The 23377-nt window shown below is 42.4% G+C and overlaps 1 protein-coding gene across 4 annotated transcripts in view; it reads right to left on the reverse strand.

Moving 5' to 3' along the window:
* Positions 1 to 2776: 2776 nt before the first annotated feature.
* Positions 2777 to 23377, reverse strand: part of ASPN (asporin) — a 244585-nt gene continuing 223984 nt past the window's right edge. For all 4 annotated transcript variants that reach the window (XM_069206678.1, XM_069206681.1, XM_069206680.1 and 1 more), the window contains exons 7-8: positions 13797 to 13935; positions 2777 to 2986 (exon numbers count right to left, since the gene is read on the reverse strand). In XM_069206678.1, coding sequence (XP_069062779.1) covers positions 2789 to 2986; positions 13797 to 13935 — 337 coding nt within the window. In that variant the 3' untranslated portion in view covers positions 2777 to 2788. The remainder of the gene's footprint in view (positions 2987 to 13796; positions 13936 to 23377) is intronic.

The following is a 23377-nucleotide window of genomic DNA, read 5'->3' on the forward strand; positions in this document are numbered from 1 at the left end:
ATACTTTTTCCAATCTATTGTGGTTATGAGAAATATAAGGAGTTGATCTGCAGTTTAATGGCATGGAGTTACTGGATGCATATTTTGTGATCAGCCTCAGATTGTTTCTGAACTGGGCTTTGCATCATTCGCGCATATAACATTTTTATCTATGTAGACATTCTTTTCAAATCAAAGTTTATTTTTAAATCCAAAAAATGTCTGATTGATTTTCATGGTTGATTTTCGAAGATCTCCTAGCAAGCTGGGCGAGCCCCTTTGGCTTAAGTAGCAAAATCCTATTCTAGTTATGTTTCCTAGCTTTCTAACCGGACAGATTCTAAACTACAAAATGCATAAAAGGCGAGTGTTCCCGTCCATGCTAAATCACAAGCATTTATCTTAATCGTTGATATAGAGAGGATGTCTCAAAGTGAATGATTCCTTAATCATTCCAGAGTTAACATTCCCTACGTTTCATATTGAAAGGCTTCATAGATTGAATCTGCTAAGGCAGACTTTCAAAACAGCTACACAATGCTTTCAGATGGGATTCAAAAATGGTTTTCAGCCTTTCAGAAAGAATATGTTCGATCTTATGCAGAAGCCACTTTTGCCATCTGTTGAAACTGAAAACCTTTTTTTGCAAAATGCAGGTCGTATTTCCATTTTAAGTTATAGCTAATACGACTGGATTTATGAATAACGTGTTAAATGGCAAAAGGCGATTAACAGATACATATATTAATTGTTTTGTTCAGCTCAAAACATGTATTACAAATGCTGCCTAGATGTACAAATAATTACTTATCCGCTGAACTGTCTTATTGCTTAGTTTGATAAAGACGTTAATAACCAATGGTTTAAAAAAAAGGAAAATAGTGTGCCAGGATATTAAGAAGCAACCTCGTTCATCTCTGATTGTAAGGTTGAAGTCATCCATATTTAAATAATCAGTCATGCTATTTTTTTCTACTTCTAAGGCGAGCTGGAATAATTCCAGGAAAAAGTTGTATAGAGACAACAGGCCAATCAGATACAAGCGTCTCTTGCTGCTGTCTCATGATACACTCGTTCAAATGCTCAATACACACAGTGCCCGCTGTGAGACTGCAAGAAAGAATAAAAATGCCAGCACTTTCTCTTGTATATCTAAGTTCTACATTTAGTAGTACCGCTAAAGAGGAGTGGAAGCTGCATGCTGTGGCTAAATGATCACCGTTTGTTCTTCCTCGATGCAAGGGATTTCTATTTATAGTTGCGGGTTATCACTCAAAACCCCTCTTTTGATGCATAGACTGCATGCTCGCATTTCAAGCAAAGCTGTTAGATGCAGCACAAATGTTTGCAAATGCTTTCCTAATAAAGATTTCTAAAATTATAATGAATGAACGTATTCGCTGGAAGTCTGATGGGCAACATATTGTTGAGTTTGGAATGTTTGATGTTAGTATCAATATATATATATATATATATATATATATATATATATATATATATATATATTATGCTGTAAGGATTATATCCTCTGTTAGAGTTGTACTATGGCTTCTGTCCTATGCGCTCATGAATTTTTGGATTTCTGTAATTCACGAAACGTGTCTTCTTTATATTCATGAGTTAGAAGTATCAGTAAATTAACATTGAGTTATTTGCTTTGTTTACTTCACTTGGAAACGCTATCAGATTTGTAATTCAATAGATTATGCTGTAAACTCTAACACTGAGATAAATAGGTAGTGATATAAATGCTAGTTATTATAGATACCCATTTCCCCAGATTAGTAACAATACTTCTAAACTTGGCGATGTGGTGATTAAAAGATACAGCAAACCAAAGATTGAAAACCAAGGGCCTGATTTATACATTTTTTAGCGCCGCATTTGCGTCATTTTTTGACGCATCAGTAGCGCAAATTTACAAAATCGAATTATATTTTGTAAATTTGCGCCGGGTTTTCTTAAAAAAATAGCGCAAGTGCGGCGCTAAAAAAGCATAAATCAGGCCCCAAATATTTTGGGTGTGACACTGGGGCCAGTATGTATTTGGAAATCACTGCTTATTACCTCACACTGACACCACACGGTGGGAGGACGTCTAATTAGCTTGTAACGTGCTGTGCCAAAAAAAAAAAAAACATTTGTTCCTTGCTATCGGTGAATTCCTACTAATCGTGGTTTAAAATCATCTCTAGAAAATTCCATAATAGTCTTAAATCGGGGTTAAACCTAGGTAGGTGAGAATGGCAGAATAATATGGTGGGAAAGAAAATAGTTATTTGAAGTCAAGGGCTAAAGCATCTGCTGACTCTTGACAAGGAGAAGAATGAAATGGTAGCAAAAAGACCCCTTGTGGTAGGAAGACACAAGAAGAATCTTGGAATCTGTGCACGCAGATGCATGGCTATTGCAGTCACCGGGCCAGCGCTAACATGCATTGCAGCTACGAAAACCTAAACGGCAAATAATGAAAGTTGCCAAAAAACGGAACACACACTCATCTACTTCCTCATAAAATCAAAGCTAACCAGGTGAAAAAGAAGCGTTTTATAGTCATTGTACGCTTGCATATTTGTACTATCAGGTACAGTACTTTTGTCTGCTTTTTGTACTAGTAGATTTCAAGTATGATAAAAACCAGCAACACAACAGATATACACGTATAGGTATTTTTTTTGTAAACATGTTCATCTTGCTCTGACTCTTCTTTAATGATTGAGGAGTCAGGCACAGCACCTTTTCCCTTTGCTTGCACCTATCTTCTTGATCTGGACGTTCTTCTAGGACGTTGATGACGTTGGTTAACGTTCTACTTCCTAAAGTTCCCAAGATGCACACTTGATCTTCCAGCGGCACAGCGAAATGTTGCTGGTTGGACCTCCCAATATTTCACAGGATTGCTGAACAAGCTAATGCCACTGTACAAGGACTTCTTCACTCTTGGCTCTGTCGGGCAAAAATCATTCACTTCCACCTTTACGATGTTGTTGGCATGAAGATAGACAACCTGAAAAAAGTAACAAAAAGATCAAATTAGCTCAAAAATATCTTTGAATCTCATAAAAACAACTGGGAAGACAGCATACTTGATCTACAACTGAAAAGTATGGTTGTATGTGGTACTTCCATAACGAGATGAGGGTGCTAATTTTATAATGCAAACCTAGCCAAGAGGCATCGGAGTGCTGTACAGATTCAAAAGTAAGTTGAGTCTACTAGTAATAGTGGCAAAAAGCATTGAACCACATGGTCATCTGGTTGCACTTGATTGGCATAAGTAAAAACCTTCCGCGATGGATCACATATCAGATACAGAAACCAGTTTAGACTTGGTCAGAAGTTTTACCTTTAGACTAACAGCCTCATTATGAGTTTGGCAATCCCACTACGGGACGGGCAAACTCGCGTGGAGAATGCCACCGCCATTGCAGTGGCGTCCCCCCGCCCTATTACAATGTCCCCTCTGGTCTGACTGGCGGGAACATTGCTATAGAGTGTTCCTACTGGCCAGACTGGCAGGAGCAGTATCTCATAGCACAGAGGGGGCTGACCAGCACCCTCGGAATGCGCACTGTCTTCAAAGCAGACAGTGCGCATTCCGACTGTGCTGAGCTGACTCTTTCAGTGGGGCACTGCTGCAGGCTGTAACCGAAGAGGGCTTCATGAGGCTGGATACCTTCTCTGCAAGGTGCAGCTGAATCGGAGAATCAGATTTGTTGCTGCAGAAATCTGATTGGGAGCAACCTGAATCTTTGGCTCTGTGGCTGTGTACCTTCATTGTATTAGCTTGCCAGATAGGTCCCGATCCTCCAGAAGGCTTTGGAGCCAAAAAGTTTCTAAGTAACAGGTTTCAGGAAAAGGGCAAGTCCAGTTAGAACTGCATCTTGGCGATTGTTATGTCCCCTGTAGCTTGAACAGGAGCTCAGTCTTATGACCATTGGAGTCTACTTCTTAGTCCAAAGTGCAAGAGGGAGAGCAGGTCCAGTCGTCTAGGCTCTTCTCAGGTCACGGAGCGGCAGATCCAGTCCTCTTTGATTCTTCTACAGGTCCAAAATGTGTTCTGAGGAGGGTACTGTGGGTGCCACATTTATACCTGCCACCAGTCTGTGGATGTGTGTGACTCCAGGCCACTCCCAAACTAGAGGGTAAACAATTTCAGTGGCAACTTTACCCACTTTTGCAGCACTTCCTGTGTGCCCTACTGTAAACAATTCCACAGTACCTCTACCTTCCGAAATCGATGATTTCAAAACCCTTCTCCCTTTGTTTAAACCCCAGGGGTCTAGCTATGGAAATGAGCAACACTTGCTCTGTGGTCACTCGAAATCAGTTCTGGGGGTGTTGGTGTGACTTTTAAATTAATATTAACATGAAAAGCTTGCAGTACATTCTGTAATGAAGCTGCATAGAAAATGTGTTAACATAGAAATTAATGCACACGTTTGAAATGTGCCCACGGGGAGTGGCCACCAATGTACACGAAGACTAATGAAACTAATTAATGATGAATTAATAATGTACTAATATATTGTTTTGTATTAGCATATTATGATTATAGTCATGTATTGGGGTTTTACTAAATTAATCACTAGACCTTAGTTTAGCGTGGGTCTGGGCCTAGCTGCCTGTTCTCATATTAAACTGTGTTTTTCTAACGTGCAATGGCTGCTTTCCTGAAGGACACGAAGCTGTACTTTTCCAGAAGCTAGAGATATGTGTGTAGCCGTAGTAAAATCTTTCTCATGGGACCCGACTTGCTCGAAGGAGACATTCTTGCCGAATGCAACAGTGTAATTCGTAACAGGTACAAGGCTGTCTAGACTAGGAGAAGACAATGGGACTACTGACTGGTGCGTAAAGTGTAACTTTCTTACCTGACATTCCTACTGCATGAGAACTGTGTTTTGTGGAAAATTCTAGTGAGGTGCTTGGAGAAGAGATAATGATGCACCAAAATTTATCCAATGAGGAATTAAGGGCTAGTTTGGCAGTTTTGACATAACAGCGTGACCCGAGGAGAAATCAGCCATTCTTCTGCACAAATCCTTGCCATTGTGAGCCATTACTAGCTTTTACTGGACATTCCACCAAGCTATATTTTTGCCATTAATCTTTGAGACTTTGTAGTTTATTCTTCTGATATCTTAACCATCCTCTATTGAATTCTTACCTGATACTTACTTCTCCTCCTTATGAGGGAAGTGCTTATTCTTAGCCATGCCATACTGAGACTTTGCCCTGTCCTATCCTTGCTGATGCTGAATCGACTGATGTCCTGAGGACGAAGACTGATGCTGATTGCTGATTCAGTGGAGGGGTAACTATCTGATGCAAATTGTAATTGTCTGTTTGCCTTTTCTTTCTAGGTACCAACTGCTCTTTTGATAGAAGCCATAGTTAGATGTTTTCCAAATTTGTGTTTGCTAAATTGTTTTGCATGAATCCCAACATGTTGATGCTAATTCAAGGTTAGTTAAGGTGCTCACTAAAATCTGACGCAAATAGACAAATGACTGAGTTCTTGCTTTGTTGAGTTTTGTACTCTGAGACTTTGCCAGACTGCTTCTTATTAATGATGTGTTAATGCTTAATTAATATTCTCTATGCGTTGATTAACTGTGTTCAAATTATGTATCTGAAGAGTTACTAATGAGATTGATTGCCAATGAGATTAATGGAGACGATATTAGATTGTAACAAATAGGGAAATAAATATTCTAATCCTTAACTAAATCGGTGTGGTTATTCATGACTGAAAGGTCATGGTATGTTCACTTATCGATTCTTATTGAATGTCATTGATTAACTTGTTGATTAGGTATTGCGAATATTGCTTGACTTATTATCATATTGATTGTGATGTTAAAAGATATCTCGTTCTGGGAAGTCTCAGAACGTGGTCAAAAGGTTCATCGGCCTAGGCGTGTCTCCTTGTAAGTTTACTTATCAAGGTCCTGACGCGCTAACAGGGGCAGCACATCTCTCCTACAGAGATTGGTGCAGGAAGACTGGCAGAAAAAAAGAAGGGCCCTGCCCAGGTGTCAGCTAACATTTGCTTGTAACTGGGCAGGCCTCTTTGACATTAATCAAGTTTTAGGGCACAGCCTAGATGGTCATCCTGCCAGAGGAACAGAACACCTCCACACACACAAGGCCTTTGTCTCAGCTCTAGGAGCAAGTTCATATCTCATCAAGAGGACTGTTCAGGGTCCTGGTGACAGCTGGAGGTCATGCAAATGGACCTCAGAGACTTTAGGCAAGCAGAAGGTAACTTTCTAAAGATTCCTTTTCCAAAATATTTATTACAAATCTGGCTTCAACATTGAACTCCGATTGTAATAATTTTAAAAATTCAAGAATGAAATTTGTTGCTATTCCCCAGCCAGTGATAACATTATTAAATATAATATTGTATCCCAATACTCAGCTTTTTGCTGTAAGGACATGATTAACATTAAACGTTTTCACGCCTTACTTTTAAATACCATTCAGCCTGGCTTATAGACAGTATGCCCTACATAGGGCTGACTTACCAATATTTTAAAGGAAGGTTTAGCGTGTCAAAAAGGGGTTATTTTTACAGTTAGAGATTGCAGTGTAAACCTGCTTTGCCATGCCACAGAGGTTAGGCCTGCAGTCATGTTTACACTGTCATTGTAGTGCATGGCACACTGGATGCTACAGTCCACTTTTGAGATTTAACTTGCAGGACCTGGGTATCCTTTGTACCATATACAAGAGACTTACGGGTTATTCAATATCTCAATTAGGAGTATGCCGATTGCACCATGCTACAAAGGGGATCACAGGAACTTTACCTCTGGTTATCAGGGCTAAAGTCCTGCAGTGAGCAAAAAGAGTTGAGGCAAAACTTTGGGTATTCACCATGGCAGCTATTTGTCAACTGCATCTTTGCATCCAGGCATTCTAGTCTGAATGCAAATTATTGTAGCATTTAATTGCCTATAATTTAAATATTTGATGTATAGTCATATGTATGTTTGTTTTATTTTTTTAAATAAAAATGGATCACAGCCCCTTCTCTAGGGCAGTGCCTTCCAGCCAGTGCTCTCTAATGTGATCCCACACCTTTTTTGTCAGCTCTAATATTTGTTTCTCTGTGCCCAAGATATTAAAGGTGTTTTTTCTTGTTGTGGCTAAATATATTTAACAATATGTCAAAAGGAAGGATTCAATCAATCAATCAATCAATCAGTTGATTTCTAATGTGCGCCTTGTCACCTGTGAGGGTATCCTGGCGGTGTCAGGGTCTAGGGTCTCAGTCAAAGAGACAGATTTTTAGTATCCTATGGAAATCCTGTAGAGTAGTGGAGGTCCTGAGGTGCAGGGGGATGCCATGCCAGGCTTTGGCTGTGAGGTAGGAGAAGGAACACCCTCATTCTCTTCTGCGTTATATGTGGGAGGCTATGGACCAGCATGAGGGAAGCGGAGCAGATATGTCTGGCAGGTTTGTGGAATCGCAGGCTGTGGTTCATGTAGGTGGGTTCACAAGAGGAGCTTGAAGTAGCATCTCTTATGAACTGGGAGCCATTGGAGGCTTTTGAGGGAGGGGTGATGGGGGTCAAACGAGGGACATCTTGATGGTCTGTAGTCTTTGATCTGGGTGGGCCTCGATTCCAACATAGACAGTGTTACCATCACCAGTCCACTGGACTATGGAAACACCGCCTATGTGGGAATCAAGGCGTATCTAGGTCAAAGACTACAGACCATCTAGATCGCACAACAAGACTCATCCTGGATTGCCCTTATCACACCCACATCACCCCTCCCTCAAAAGCCTCCACTGGTAATGGTGCATCTCCCATTTGGGGGAACCCCTTTGAAAATCTTGCATAACACACGCAGAATGATTAAGCAGGAGGATGACACGGAGTTGACTTTCGACCTCATGATAAGTTTGCTGTCCAGTATGATACTGAGATTCCAAGTGTGCTCAGCTATGGTTGGAGTAGGCCCCAGTTCTTTGGGTCACAAGGAGGCATCCCAGGGGTAATTGTCCTGCTGAAGAACAAGACCTCAGTTTTGTTTGTGTTGAACTTGAAGCAGTTATTACTCATCCAATAAAATCACTGTTCATAAATTGGTAGAAGTTTGTTCTAGCAGCAGTGGAGTTTTCTGAGAGGGAGATGATGAGTTGTGTGTCATCGGCATAGGATATAGGGGGTCATTCCGACCCCGGCGGGTGCCGCTCGCCGGGCGGAGACCGCCAGAAGACCGCACCGTGTCAAATGACCGCGGCGGTCATTCTGACTTTCCCGCTGGGCGGGCGGGCGACCGCCAAAAGGCCGCCCGCCCGCCCAGCGGAAAAGCCCCAGCAACGATGAAGCCGGCTCTGAATGGAGCCGGCGGAGTTGCTGGTGTGCGACGGGTGCAGTGGCACCCGTCGCGATTTTCAGTGTCTGCTTTGCAGACACTCAAAATCTGAATGGGACCCTGTTAGGGGGCCCCTGCAGTGCCCATGCAGTGGCATGGGCACTGCAGGGGCCCCCAGGGGCCCCACGACACCCGTTCCCACCAGCCTCTTCCTGGCGGTGTAAACCACCAGGAACAGGCTGGCGGGAAGGGGGTCGGAATCCCCATGGCGGCGCTGCTTGCAGCGCCGCCGTGGAGGATTCTCTGGGGCAGGGGAAAACCGGCGGGAAACCGCCGGTTCCCCTTTTCTGACCGCGGCTTTACCGCTGCGGTCAGAATTGCCCCTGAAGCACCGCCAGCCTGTTGGCGGTGCTTCCTCCGTCCCCGGCCCTGGCGGTCCATGACCGCCAGGGTCGGAATGACCCCCATAATGTTGAATCTGTGGATCTGACTGAGTTGGCAAGGGGGAACATGTAGATGTTGAAGAGGATGAGGCTGAGTGATGAGTCTTGAGGGACTCTGTACATGACTGGGTTGGGTTCGGAGGTGCATGGTAGAAGGGTAGAAGAAGGACTTGTTGTGTTCTGTCGGTGAGGAGGGAGGTGATCCATATGAAGGCAGGCTCCTTGGATGCCTAAGTTGTGAAGACTGGCAATGAGTGTGTAGTGGGAGGCTTTAGGACTCTGTGCATTGTACCACTGCTAACCATTGATAAAGTACTTGTGCTCTCTCCCTAAAACATTGAAATATTGGCTTACACCTAATTGGTATTATTAATTTACTTATAAATCCCTTGTAAAGCTGTGTACCATGTACCTATGGGCTTGTGAAATAAACCTATTAGTGGGTCTGCAACACCTATTGTGTCAGCCACTTCCGCGGCCTTTTGAAACATTTCCCAGTCCTGCTATTGCATCCTGAATGGAGTTTTAAACTGTCAATTTGACTTGGCAATAGCACCCCCTTGCCAAGCCGTAAACTACCCTTTTATTGCATATATAAATCACCCCTAAGGTAGGCCCTAGCTAGCCCATAGGGCAGGGTGTGCTGTAATTAAAATGTTGAATGTGTACCTTTATATTCTACATGTCCTGGTAGTGAGAAACTACTGAATTCATTTTTCGCTACTGTGAAGCCTACCTCTCTTATAGGATAACATTGAGTTGCCTTATCACATTTAATAAGTGCTACATTTTAATTGAGAATAGGTAACCCTTTCATGTTTGGCATCTGAGAAATTGTAATTAAATATCCTCTTTAAAGGTTAAGTCAAATTTTAAGTTACAATTTTGAGAATGCCACTTTTAGAAAGTTGTCTTTTTCCTGCTCTAGCCATTTAGCGACTGCAGCCTGTTCCTGTGTCAAATGACTGGGTGTAGTTGGCAGTTGGTCTTTGTTTATTGTTCCCAAACAGCCACACAATAGAGGGAATAGGGGTGGTTGGGTGATCCATCACTGGCAGGATGGGGGGCAGCGGAGCTGTGCACAGTCCTACTTGCTACTGAATCAGCTGTGCCCTGCCTGCACACAAAGGACTTGTCACCACTGTATTGTTCATGCAGCCAGCTTGGAGCTAGGGCAGGGGAGGCAGGAAACGTTAAGCACTTTTAAGTGAATTCTCTACAAACCTCTCCTTTTTCAAAGAAGGCAACAGATGTTAAAATAGGACCCTCGAACACACTCTTGAGTTCACTTTCTGGGCCTATGGAAGGATTTGTAGGGCTGCCTGCTGCTGAGAACTATTGTGTACTTCAAACGACTGCTTTGTTATACCTGGAAGGAGTGCGCTGCTTCCAGAAACCTGCATTGAACTGTCAGAAGCCTGCCCTGCTGCTTGACCCTTGTTCCACCTCATGAACCCTGAACTACCAGAGTGACCCCGAGGGCTATTTGGCCTGCCTATTGATCGGAGCCTCAGGGACAGAAAAGGCTTCAACTGTCTTGAACCTGCACCTGGACCCAACCTGAGTAAATCTGAACCCCCAAGAGGTGACCTTCAGTCCTGGGCCCTTGGCGGTAGTGTTAAAAGTGCCCAGAGAGCCAACATCAAAAACTTTGGACTTACAAAACGTTTGGCTAAAAACTGTTCTGGGAACTGAGAGGAGACTGGGAACAACCAGCATATCTATCCCCTCAATGCATAACACTGGCCGGTCTGACTTTGCAGTTGCTCCTGCTACCTTCTTCTCCACAGCGCCAAATCCTGTTTAGCAGATCTTTGGCAAAGGGGTGTCTGGCTTCGTGGAACATTCATCAACTAAAGCCTCATCCTGTTGGTCATTTTTAACTTCCAAAAAAGAGACCAATTCCAAATGTAGATATCTTCACTACCACTTTATCCAGTGGCTCACTTAACAATGCCTCCTTGGACACCTCCTGCAGCCTTGGCTTACTGAACTTTCCCTTATAAAGCAACTATTTTTTGCTGAAATTTCTTCTAAGTCAGAAGGTGAGCCTTGGAGAGGCCCAATCCCCTTCTTGTATCTGGCTTGTGCTCCCTCACCGTTGGTCATATTTTCTGACTTTGACCCGTTATTGTGCGACTAGATGGCCGCGGTTGCTGAGTTGATCTTTTAGGTGCTAATTATTACCTTAAACTATAAATACAAATAACTCTGGTTCTGCAATTATATTTTTTCTTGTTTTGCTGTCAAATAATTCAATAGAATTTACTCTATTTTTATAGATTGGTTTGGGATGTTTCTTGTGCTGTGCTTTCACTTTAATGCTGTTTGTGTGCTTCATAAATACTTTCCACATTGACTCTAAGTTAAGCCTGACTGCTTTTGTGTGAAGCTACCAGACTGTTAAACACTAGTTAATTAATTTACTGCCTTTTGTTATTCACCCTGACATGGATTGTGGCTGTTGCTTGAGCTGGGTTAACACCCGCTCAAGCAACAACCCAATTTCTCACACACCCTCAAAAAAGTATGGCCATTGTTATCTGCAAACTGTGCTTATAAAACTATTACAGCCAAAAGGGGCCCAGAAGAGTAGTAAATTGCTCTACTTCAGAGCTGGAGTAAGACCAGCACCACACATTGCCAACAACTGGTACTGCAATACCTTCACATAGAAAATAATAGCTATAGGGGCTTAAAATAAAACCTCATAGGAAATGATTTAAGAATACATTAAGTTATCTTTTTATTTAAAATAGTTAACAATATAAATAAATAAAACTATATGTTAAGAAAATATATAAAAATAAAACATATTTATTATCATTTATATTTTACCAATACTTTTATGAATGTCTAAATTAATCTAACGTTAACTTTTATTTGGATATACTTGTAATTAATTCTATGCATCACTTTTAGTAATTATTAAAGAATAATTAAAGCAGTAAAGTTTTTCTTGCTTTAGGTAGAAATGTATGTCTTAACGTAAACGGCAGAAAAAAATGTAGTCGAATTTCATATTTTTCCATTAAAGAAAGGTTTAAATTATTAGAGCTATAGCATTTTTTATATTGTTCTATATTAAAAAAAATTATACAAAAAAAGTACATTCATATTTAATATAATACTAATATTGTTTGAGGTAAGTAAGCTTTTTTATTTTCCCTGTACTTTACCATAGGGAGACTCCACAGTTGTGGCGAAGATCTCCTTGTAGTAAAACATGTGGAAAATTCAAAATGTTTATTAGACTTTACAATAAATAAGTAAAATGTTTATGTTAAATGTTAATGTAAAATAAGTTTATATATTTATTTTAAATGTAAAATAAAATAAAAACTAAAAAAATACAACATTATTACCTTAATTTCGAATTAAATCTTTAATTCATTTAACTATATTAAATTAAATTAAATATGCTTTATGTTAACAAATAAATGTCCACTATAGCTAAAAGTTTTATTTATCATGCATTAATAATTATTAAAAGTGATGCAATTCATTTATTCACATTTTAATGAAAATCATTTTATTATGTTCATTGTTAAATTTAAAAAAAAGTATTCAAATACTTTATAATTAAATAATAATAAGTACTGTTTTAAAATATTTGTTCCCATTAAATTATATTTATTTATATTTTTCATTATTTTAAATAATGTAATTTAAAATCCACCTAATTAATCTGTGCTGCGCGGATTCCTAGAAGGATGACAAGAGGTCAGCAGAGCATCTAGTCTGTCACCAGTGTGACATGAGAACAATTGAAACTTTGATAGCACCCCGATTAACAACATGCAGCCAGAGACTTTCTGGAGCCCAAGTGACACACTTTATCTATAGAATCTGATCTCCCCCTGAAGAGGAACTATTTTTTTCACCTCTTATTTTGACCCTGAGTGCTTCTTTCTGGACATCAGGACCAGGCATCCATCTACTGCAAGACTGCTTCTGTGTGTGTGTGAGGATGTGATTCCACTCTCTTTTCCACTCCCTAAAGTGCAGTCATGTTACTGGCGCTAAGCATGAAGCGGAATAAAGCAAGGGACACACAATGCCCAATCACACAATGGCTTCATAATAAAGTCATGCAGTGACTGGCCATGTTCTGAACCTGAGTTGCTCTCAACCCCATGCTGCCTCATGTAGCACCAGAGGGCTCCCCGCGTCTGCTGAGCAAATGCAGATAGTGCCCACTTGCTGTATATGTTAGCAAACAGCATGAGAGAAGTATCAGGATTGGCTGAGGCTGGCGAACACTGCACTTGCTCGTCAGACTGGGAACTGTGGTTGTAATCCCCTGCTTGCTAACACCATGAAGGTAGGGAGAGGCCTCAAAAAGTGCATGTTGGGCTAGACACAGAAAACAGGAAGAGACTTGTCCAACCCAACATGCACACTTAAAGAGATAGCGACATAGAGCATGAGCCGTGGACACCCTACCAGCTGTCAATTATTTACGCCCTACTCACCACAACAAGCATCATTGTCACTCATGCAAGTTTTGGAGCCAAGGCCCGGCCTGTGCTCAGAAGAAAAGCACAGCTTCTGTCAGAAAATAAACCCATTTATTTTCACATTTAATATGGGGCCAGGGGACAACAGGAATTGGGGGTGGCCTAACACCCCAAGTAGAGGGACTTCCCTGTTTGAATGGTATGTGAGATGTATGACTGATTTCTTTCTGGTGAGTGATATAGAGAAAGGGAGCATATTTACGTGTAAAGGTTTTGTGATACAGCAAAGTTGTTGTCGGAAACTATGAGGAGGATGTTGAATTGAGCACAGAGTAACCCAATATTCACATTGGTGACAACAAATGCTATACTTATAGAATTTTATAGTTTACACTAGCTAATTTAAATGTTTACCCCGCAATTACATTTGTGTAAAAAATGTATTTGAAAAGTTTTCAACACCCAATAACAGGGCATCTAGTGTAAAATCTCTGTACTAAAGCTATCCTGAAAGGAAATGAGAAAATGTTCAATTTTAGTTGATATGCAGATATTTCACATTTGTAAGCCACCTTACCTGTAGGTACCTCAAATCAGCTAAACCAGGTGGAACTATTTTCAGCTTATTGCTTTCCAAATGTATTTCTCTGAGATTTGGTGTGCTGGCAAAGCTTCCATTTTCAACATCTTTAATTTTGTTGTATCCAAGGCCAAGCCTACAAATTAAAAAAGAAAAGCAGAAAGACTCAGTGCTGGCTGACTGTTTCCATGTAGCCTTCTAGAGATAACTTTCACAAACTATTTTGATTGGAAAATAACTTTGAACACTGGACCTTGAGATCAAATAGAAAGACCACAGTTGCAGGTAGCTCTAAAAGCAAAGGTCATCGGAGTAGATGTGATTTATTTATGGGCTGAATGGGTTTGAGACACAAACCTTCTCTACTTGGGTCTCAGCTGGGTCACTATTTACCTCTCCTACCCAAAAGGGTTTCTGGGTTGCCACCCTTGAAGCTCAGGCAGAGGGAGAGCTAGGAATTTGGAGTGTTTGTAGAAAAGTACCCTCTTTTTGGCATGGTTACCCCTACTTTTTGCCTGCTATTAGTATGCTTGGACTTTTTTCACTGGGATCCTGCTAACCAGGACTCCAGTGATTGTGCTCTCTCCCTCTAAATTTGGTTGCCATGGACTTTGCACACCCCACAATTGGCATACTGGTGCCCCCTTCTACGTCCCTAGTATATGGTACTTAGGAACCCAGGGCATTGGGGCACCAGGGGCTCCCCATGGGCTGCAGCATGTATTGTGCCACCCATGGGAGCCCATGCAAATATGTCTGCAGGCCTGCCATTGCAGCCTGTGTGAAAAGGTGCATTCACCCTTTCACCACAGGTCATGGTAAGTCACCCCTATGGTAGTCATACAAACTCCGATTCCATTGCACTGGACTTTGTTAGTGCGGGGAAGCCATTTTACCCATGTACTGGACACAGGTGTGCCTAGCTACATAATGGTAACTCTGAACCTCTGCATGTTTGGTATCAAACATGTCAAAAACATAACCCAATACTGATCCCATTATTGGTTGTATGATTCCATGCACTCTGGGGGGGTCCTTAGAGGGCCCCCAGTATTGCTCCTACCATTTGTGGGGGGTTTTCTGGGCAGCCCGCACTGCTGTCACCACTCAATCAGGTTTCTGCCCTCCTGCTGCTTGACCAGCTCAGGCAGAGGAAGGCAGAACAAAGGATTTCCTATGGAAGAGGAGGTAACACCCACTCCCTTGGAAATAGGTGTTACAAGGCTTGGCATGAGCTAGCCTCCCCAAGCCAGCAGATTCCTTTGAATGCCACATTTGGTGTCCTCCTTGCATAAACAGGTTTGCATCTGGCATGAAAATGAACAAAGGAAAGGGGAGTGACCACTGTCCATCACCACCCCAGAGATGGCACCCAGAACTTCTCCAGGTAGCCACTCGAAACCAAGTTGGGCAGAGGCCCCTGGGAGCATCTGAGTGGCCAGATCACAAAGGTGATGTCACAGCCCCCTCCTGATAGGATAGTGACCTTACTAGGTGATCAAGCCCCTTTTTAGGGCTATTTAGGGACTCCCTTGAGAGTGGGTCTCCAGATCCGATGTGAAAGATTCCACCAGGACTCCAGTGCATCATTTACTTCATCTTTGGACCTCTGAAACCGCAACTGGACTGTTCAGGAACCGACAATCTGCAACTTCAACAATGACTCCGCCTTGCAACATTGTTTCTCCGGCTCATTCCAGCAACTGCAACATTTCCCCAGCTGTGCATCTTCCGAGGTTGGCAAAACTTCAGCCTGTGCCAAGAAGAAATCTCCCTTGGAGTGAAGGAGTCACCGCCTGAATCTGCAGGCATCAACTGCAATGATGACCGGCTGAGTGGATCTGCTGTCCTCTGGACACAGTGGTGGTCTGGAGTGGTGCCCTTGGTCCTCTCTGCCAGCTGTCCAATTTGGGAGATGGTAAGCCCTTGCCTTTTCTTGCAGGACAGTACCCCTGTGCACTGCGACTCTTGCAGCTACCAAGGCTTGTTTGCTCCTGCTCAAAGGGATCTTCAGACTCCAAGTAGCACCAGCCCCCAGCACTTCTTCCTGCAAAGCACAGTCTGCTCTTTGCTGCTCAGCGATGTGGGGCTCCTCTTCAGATGTGCTGACTGGGCCTCACTGTGACTTACTATGCCTGCTGCCAGTGGGTTGCCTGTGGGGGCTGTGACTGCTTCTGTTGGCTCTCCCAATTGATGAGGGTCACCTCGGACCCCCCTCCCTGGGTCGAGTCCCTTGGGGCTTGCTGGTCCTCGTCAGCCTTGCAACTCTTCCTTTGCTCTTATTGCCTTTGCCAAGGCTTGTTCTCCAACACCACTGATCATCTGCAACCCGACAACTGACGTGGGACACCATCTGCACTGGTCCAAGGACTTGGGCTGCACAGCTGATCATCTTTTTCCCGCTCGGCCTGGTTCTTCATCCACAGAAGACTGGGTAGTAGCTCTTGTCCCTACTGGATACTCCATCGTAGACTGGACTCTGGCCCCATCTTTTGCAGGTCCTCTTCTACCGTAATCTACCTTTGGTTCTTCTTTATCTGGTTCTGTTCTTACGAAATCCTTTTTCCAAATCCTCCTGTTAGTCCTTGGGAAAACCAGGTACTTACCTCTGCTCTCCTGGTCACTGTGGGTCATTCTGGTACGCACCTCCTGGGGTTCCTTGTTCCTTCAGCTCCCCTCTAACAACTCCATATCCTTGAGTGGGGGACTGTGTTGCACATTCAACTTTCTTAGTATATGGTTTGGCCCTCCCCTGGGGCCCTTGCCAATGCTTGTTCTTTCTAGGCGATCTACTGATTGCTATTGTGCAAATATATATAATGTGTACTTACCTCCATTTGGGGGGAACTGCCTGTAAGTATTCTAGTGTTGTGTTACCATAATAAAGTACCTTTAGTTTTGTAACATGTGTGATAAGTTGCTGTGTTACTGTAGTGGTATTGCATAAGCTTTGCATATCTCCTAGATAAGTCTTGGCTGTTCATCTACAGTTACCTCTAGAGAGTACTGGCTTCCTAGACACTGCCCACACTTCACTAATAGGGGATACCTGGACCTGGTATAAGGTGATAACACCATAGGCGATCACCATACACCAGGCCAGCTTCCTTCAGTGTTCACTTTCAATTTGTGTACCTCACAAGGCAAAAACAATTCAGGTAATTAAAATAAAAAACAAAAGAGCTAATGCTGATGGGAGCAGTCCACATTTTTGGGGAATTGCTTAATATACTTACGGAGTGATGTCAGACTAGAGGGTGCAAAGGTCGCAAAGGAATCACGGAGTGATTGCAAGATACATGTAAAGGGTGGTTGTCCAAAAACAGTTTCGGAGAATGGGGCAACATTAATTTGTAATGACAAAATTTTGGTTACCTTAGTGTGTAACTGCACTTGCTGTTTATGATGGGTAAGAGATACATGAATATTTGTCTTTGAATGCCATATACGTAACATGAACATGTTTGGGGAAATTCTGATTTATCTCTCTATTTTGTCATTATTTCAGTGCACTTTTCTTTACTGAGCTTCTGGGCGTTCTAGCTCCCCATCACTCCATATGCTAAAATTACTAGTGACTAGGGATGCTCATACCTGGAGGGGCCAACATCAAGGGGGGAGACTACATCTCCCACGCTACCCTGTGCTGTCCTGTGCTACCATCTTGCTGTTGTGAGGAGGGGGAGCTCCCTGGGCGCATATAGTGCAACTATTCTCCTCACAGTGTGGGACGCTCACATAACAAAAGGGCAACATCAAGGAGGGAGACTACATCTCCCACGCTGCCCTATTGCTGTTGTGAGGAAGAGGGGCCCCCTGAGTGCATATAGCAAGACTATTCTCCCTGCAGCACAGGATGTGCCGAGGTGGCACCCCGGTGAAGATCAGGCCAAGGCAGGTCCATCTTAGCCCGTCTGAGACGTGGAGAGGCTCGGCAGGGCCATCCTACTAATGCCCTAAGTCTCAGACTCCATGATCATTTGATGGGAAATGCAGATCTAAGGAAACACTGTGATAAAACTAAATAAACTTAGATTTGAAGTGTGTACTTTCATAATGGGGAAAAGAAAGGCCAGGGGTAGCCCACAGAGGAGGGGTAAAAAACTCCAAGAAAGTGATACGTCATGGAGCAGAAATTTGTACTGTTGATGACACTGATAATCTTAATGAGAAGGTGGAATCAACACTATGCAAGGGGAAAAAGATGGACCATTTTGGAACAGGCCTAAGAGTAGCCGAAATATTTAAAAGGAAAAGCCACAAAACAGTTATGGTGAGTAATCTGCTGCAAACGCCCCCTGTCAGTCAGACCCACAAGATTGATAACCATTTAGCAGGTGAAGGTGCTGAAAATAGAGCTATACTGCAGTAGGCAGAGACCCAAGCTAAGGAGTGCATCTTTCCTGGCTCCTGTGCAGGGGGAAGCCACCAGGATAGATAACCTTAGAGATTGTCCGCACATTTCATTATAGCCCTCTTAAAACTTTAGATGAAGAGCAACTGTGTTAACCAAGAGGTTTCAACTGGCCACCAACCTATACTGAACATGATATTCACTCCGCCTACAATTGCAATAAAGAGACAAGTCTATTGAAAGGCACTATTATGCAGATGGGAGAAGAACTCACATGATTGAGGTCACAGATTGAATTACCAGCAAAAAAAGTTGAAACAATGCAATTGATGTTACTTAGAGAAGAGGGGGATTGTTGCTTGAGAGATGAGAACAATATACTGTCAATTATTTTAGTAATACTGTTAGAAATTGTATGTCCACAGCCCTTGCCTGGGGAGCTCCAACATAGAAATTGTCAGGTAAAGAGGACGTTGCCTCCAACAAATGAATACGCAAGCTTGGGAAAAAGTAGCACTATATTCACCTATCACACCATACCATCACAGAATAGGTCAGGGTGGCAAACATCTAAATTTCCCATACCATCTAATCTGAATTACTTTCTCAGTTGGGAAGCTTGAACCTTGAATATGCTCCCAAGAGGGAATTCAGTGTCATAATAGAGACTATCGCTCCACTCCGCCTGCGTGCCCACCACATTCATTATAGGACACAATTAGAAGAACATGGTGGAATCTGAGGTGTACTGTTGCAGGGAAGGGGAACAAGTGGGACAATGATACTAGTACCACAGGAGAGAAGTTCCCAGGGTCAAGTGGGCTACATAAGGGCAATGGTACTAAATTGTACACAATCAATGTTCCTAGGCTCTCAGATAAAGCAAGAGAGAATAAACATTCACTAGCAAAGAAAGTAATACACTGGATTAGACATTACAGGCATTGTAATTCCATGATAAGATCTGACATATTTGCTGTGAAACGTTGAGAGCATGATGATGAATGTGATTATATAATTTTGGAATCAGCTAAAGAAGAACTTGGGAAAGATCTGGTGAATCTAGACCATAATGGCTCCAAGAATTACTTTAGATATAATCCACCCCAGAGGGGAAGTATACATGATATCAAGTATACAGAGCAAGCTACCTGACAGCCAGCATAGAGCAGGAAGGAACTGGAGGAGGAAATGCTGCTGCTGTTGGATTATGGAGGTTGGATTGACCAACAGAGGGATTGTCATCCCCAAACTGGAGGCTTTGTATAGGAGAGGTTGATTCTAGTACCCCTTCACCAGAGTTTTCTGGGGTACAAACAAACACTGCTGAGATTAGGGAAGAAAGTAGACCACATCAACCATCACAAGCACCTAGAGTAATAGATGCACCTATGCAGTTGATAGTACTCTTGTGGAAAGTTGCTGGACCGCTTCCATATCTACGTCTTTCAGGAATCATCACCCAGTTCATATAGTGGTTTTCATGAAGTACAGTATAGAGGCTTTTCCCTCACCAGTGGGTCAGCCATCAGGCGGGTTAATAATCTGGATTCAGACAGCTCTGATACGCAGTGCAAAAAAACTCAATATTAAGACTAATGATTTTAGGTGTGAATATTTTCTCACCAATAGGAAGATTTGCTATTTGGCTGCTGAGCATATATAATTGGTTCCCAAGTTTGAATAATGACTCCCCAACCTTACTCACTCTGGAAAGTTTTTTGGAGTACTCTAATAGTGCAAACCATCTTATTTTGGCTGGTGATTTAAATGTAACATTCAAACTTGACAGGGGCATCTCTACATAGAAGATCGTACGAGCAGTCAAAAGATTGCAATGCCGGTAGCAACTTTAACATTACATCATGGCTTGAGAGATCGCAATAGTTGTACACCATCTGACAAAGGGGCCAGCTATACCTGCAGGAGGGCTTCCAGCAAGAGCAGAAATGGCTATATTCTATTAGAAGTATTTCTTTGGCCCAACTTAAAAGACATGGCAGTTATCAAATGCCATGACAGTGACCATACCACTTTAGCATTAGATTTGGTACAAATTACAACCCTCCCCCCTGCCACTCTCCCCAACAGGCTGAAGTGCCAATTTTCTCTTACTAACAATAGAAGACAGGTAAAATGGCCTACTATAGAAACTAATGAGGACACTCTATCCCGAATTTACACCTTGGTAATGCATACAATAATCTGCATTAATAATCAAGTGCAAGGGGGGCAAACTGCTATATGTCCTTTCAATTAATTAATGGAAATGATTAAGACGTTTTTTTTAAAGTGGTCAAGGAGAAGGTGACTAATTCCAATAGGACCCTGTGGTATGATTCACATTGTAGGGTAACCAGAGAAAGGCTGATGACTGCTATTAAAGGTGGAAATAGAGATACTATAGCAGAAGGAGAAAGAGGTATATATCAGATCAACTAAAGGCTAAGAAGAATTGGGATGATAAATTGTGGCGGGAAGTGGCTAAGGCAGCCACACTGAAAGATAGCAAGTCATGTTGGCACCTGATAACTAAAGGGACACCATACTTGGTAAAGGAGGAAGAATTTTATATTCAAACACAAATATGGGTAAACCATTTTAGTACACTATATTCAAAGCAGAATGATACGATGAGGACAGTGGGAATAGCAGACTGTTTGACTAGTGGCAGGGAGGAAGGAGATGGCATTCTGATTATCTTCACCTTGGATGAAACAATAACAGCAATAGATAAAATGAAAAAAAACAAAGCCCCAGGCCTTGATAAAGTACCAGAAGACCTTTTTCCTTCTGAACTCGTATACAGTGGTTATATCTTAAACCAAATATCCAAAGCCTTAATCAAAGGGTCAGACACATGGAAGGGTGCTGAAGTAGTGCCGATTTATTTTAAAAAAATGAAGAGATGGGGGATCATACAAATTATAAGCCTATTAGTTTGATCGATAATTCCCACAAGCTATTCTGCAGGCAGCTATTAATGAGAGTTCAAACCTGGATGCAGGGGAGCAAGTTTCGTCATATCTCCAGGCAGGCATCAGATCAAATGCAAGCATTATTCAGCATATTTTCCATTTTATTTTAATAATTTGGAAATGTGTTGTTATAAGCAAGCAGCACGTAGTACTTGTGTATATTGCACAACATTTAATCTAATTGCTAGGGAGAAACTCTGGGTAGCACTTGAAGATATGGGGATATCGATCAATTTACTACACGTCATAATACGGTTGTACAGCGACAATTATGCCCAAGTAAGATGGGGAAGGAATGGTGAGCTAACGGAGCACGTATGTGTTAATAGGGGAGTACGACAAGGATGCATAATAGCTCCAACTCTGTTTACCCTATACATGAAAGGACTTATTGAGACACTATGGCCCATATTTATACTTTTTTAGCACCACATTTGCCCAGCTTTTTGACGCAAAAGCGGTGCAAACGTACAAAACACGACTGTATTTTGTACGTTTGTGCCGCTTTTGCGTCAAACAATGATGCAAATGTGTCGATAAAAAAGTAGAAATCTGGGCCTACGTGACTGTAATAGTGAACCCCTGAAACTGGTTGATCAAAGTGTACCGGCTCTGGTTTTTGCAGACGATCCTCTATTGACTTCCAAAACACCCATGGGTGTGCAGAATTAAATAAATGGTTTGTATTCTTTTGTGAAAAATATGGCTTGGAAATCAATGTGTCCAAAACTAAATTCTTGATCTTCAACAACATAAGACATTTAGAGGCAGGGTCAAGTTAGGGTTAGCCCACTAGGAACAAGCCAATGATTTTTATTATTTAGGTGTTAGAATTGCGAATGCGCTCATGTGGGCACTGCAGATAATTAAGAGTCAGAAAACTCTACAATATGCAGGTTCAACAATAGTAAACAGGTTAAAAAAACTCAACCTGTGGGCCAATAACATCAGTTATAGAAATATATCATGCGCGAAGGTTAGGTGTAGCCCAGTATGGGGCAGAGATTTGGGATGCGGACCAAACAAGGGAAAACGCGAAAGTTGAAAACTGTTTAAAAAATCCATACTTATGCTGTCTCAGAATGCCTCTGTTAGACTTTTCAACCTTGGTGTGGTTTCCCCTAACATTTTGCCTCTGTTTCCCAGGTTGTTGATGTGTGCTGGATTGTGTTTTTGCTACTTTTGTTACACTAGGCACTTTACCACTCCTATCCAGTGCTAAAGTGCCAGTGCTCCTGTATAAAATGTGTATGTAATTGGCTTTTCATGATTGGCATATTTGATTTACTGGTAAGTCCCTAGTACAGTGCACTAGAAGTGCCCAGGGCCTGTAAATCAAATTCTACTACTGGGCCTGCAGCACTGGTTGTACCATCCACAATAGTGCTCGGTAATCATGTCTCAGACCTGCCACTGCAGTGTCTGTGTGTGCAGTTTTAACTGCCAATTCGACTTGGCAAGTGTACCCACTTGCCAGGCCTAAACCTTCCCTTTTCTTACATGTAAGACACCACTAAGGTAGGCCCTAGGTAGCCCCATGGGCAGGGCGCAGTGTATGTTTAAGGTAGGACATATACTAATGTGTTTTATTTGTCCTGACAGTGAAATACTGCCAAATTTGGTTTTCACTGTTGCAAGGCCTATCTCTCTCATAGGTTAACATGGGGGCTGCCCTTAAAACATGATTAACGCGTAGATTCCCTTTGGGAGCAGATAGACATGTGGAGTTTGGGGTTTCTGAGCTCACAATAAAAAAATACATCTTTTAGTAAAGTTGATTTTAAGATTGTGTGTTTAGAAAGTGGGCATCTTCTTGCTTAAACCATTCTGTGACTGCCTGTTTGTGGATTCCCTGTCTGGGTCAGTTTGACAGTTGGGCTGTTTGCACCTCTCTGTAGACAGTGACACAAAGGGAGATGGGGTGTAGCCTGGATGTCCTGATGAGCCATCTGGACATCTAGGACGGAGAGGAGGAGTGGTCACTCACACCTGAAAGGGCTGTCCCTGCCCTCACACAATGCAGTCTCCAACCCTCTGGTGTGTGTCTGGGGCCTGGCCTGGGCAAGGCAGGATTCAACAAACAAGAGAAACTTTCCTTTGAAGTAGGCCTACTTCAAAGGCCAAAATGGATATAAGAAGAGCACCCAAACCCACAGACTTTAGATCACTTCTGGACATCAAGAGGAACTTCTGCCTGGAGAAGAGCTGAAGAGCTGAGGAGTAGTGCTGTCCTGTCTGTGACTGTG

This window comes from Pleurodeles waltl, chromosome 9, assembly GCF_031143425.1.
Source record: "Pleurodeles waltl isolate 20211129_DDA chromosome 9, aPleWal1.hap1.20221129, whole genome shotgun sequence".
NCBI classification, from domain to species: domain Eukaryota; kingdom Metazoa; phylum Chordata; class Amphibia; order Caudata; family Salamandridae; genus Pleurodeles; species Pleurodeles waltl.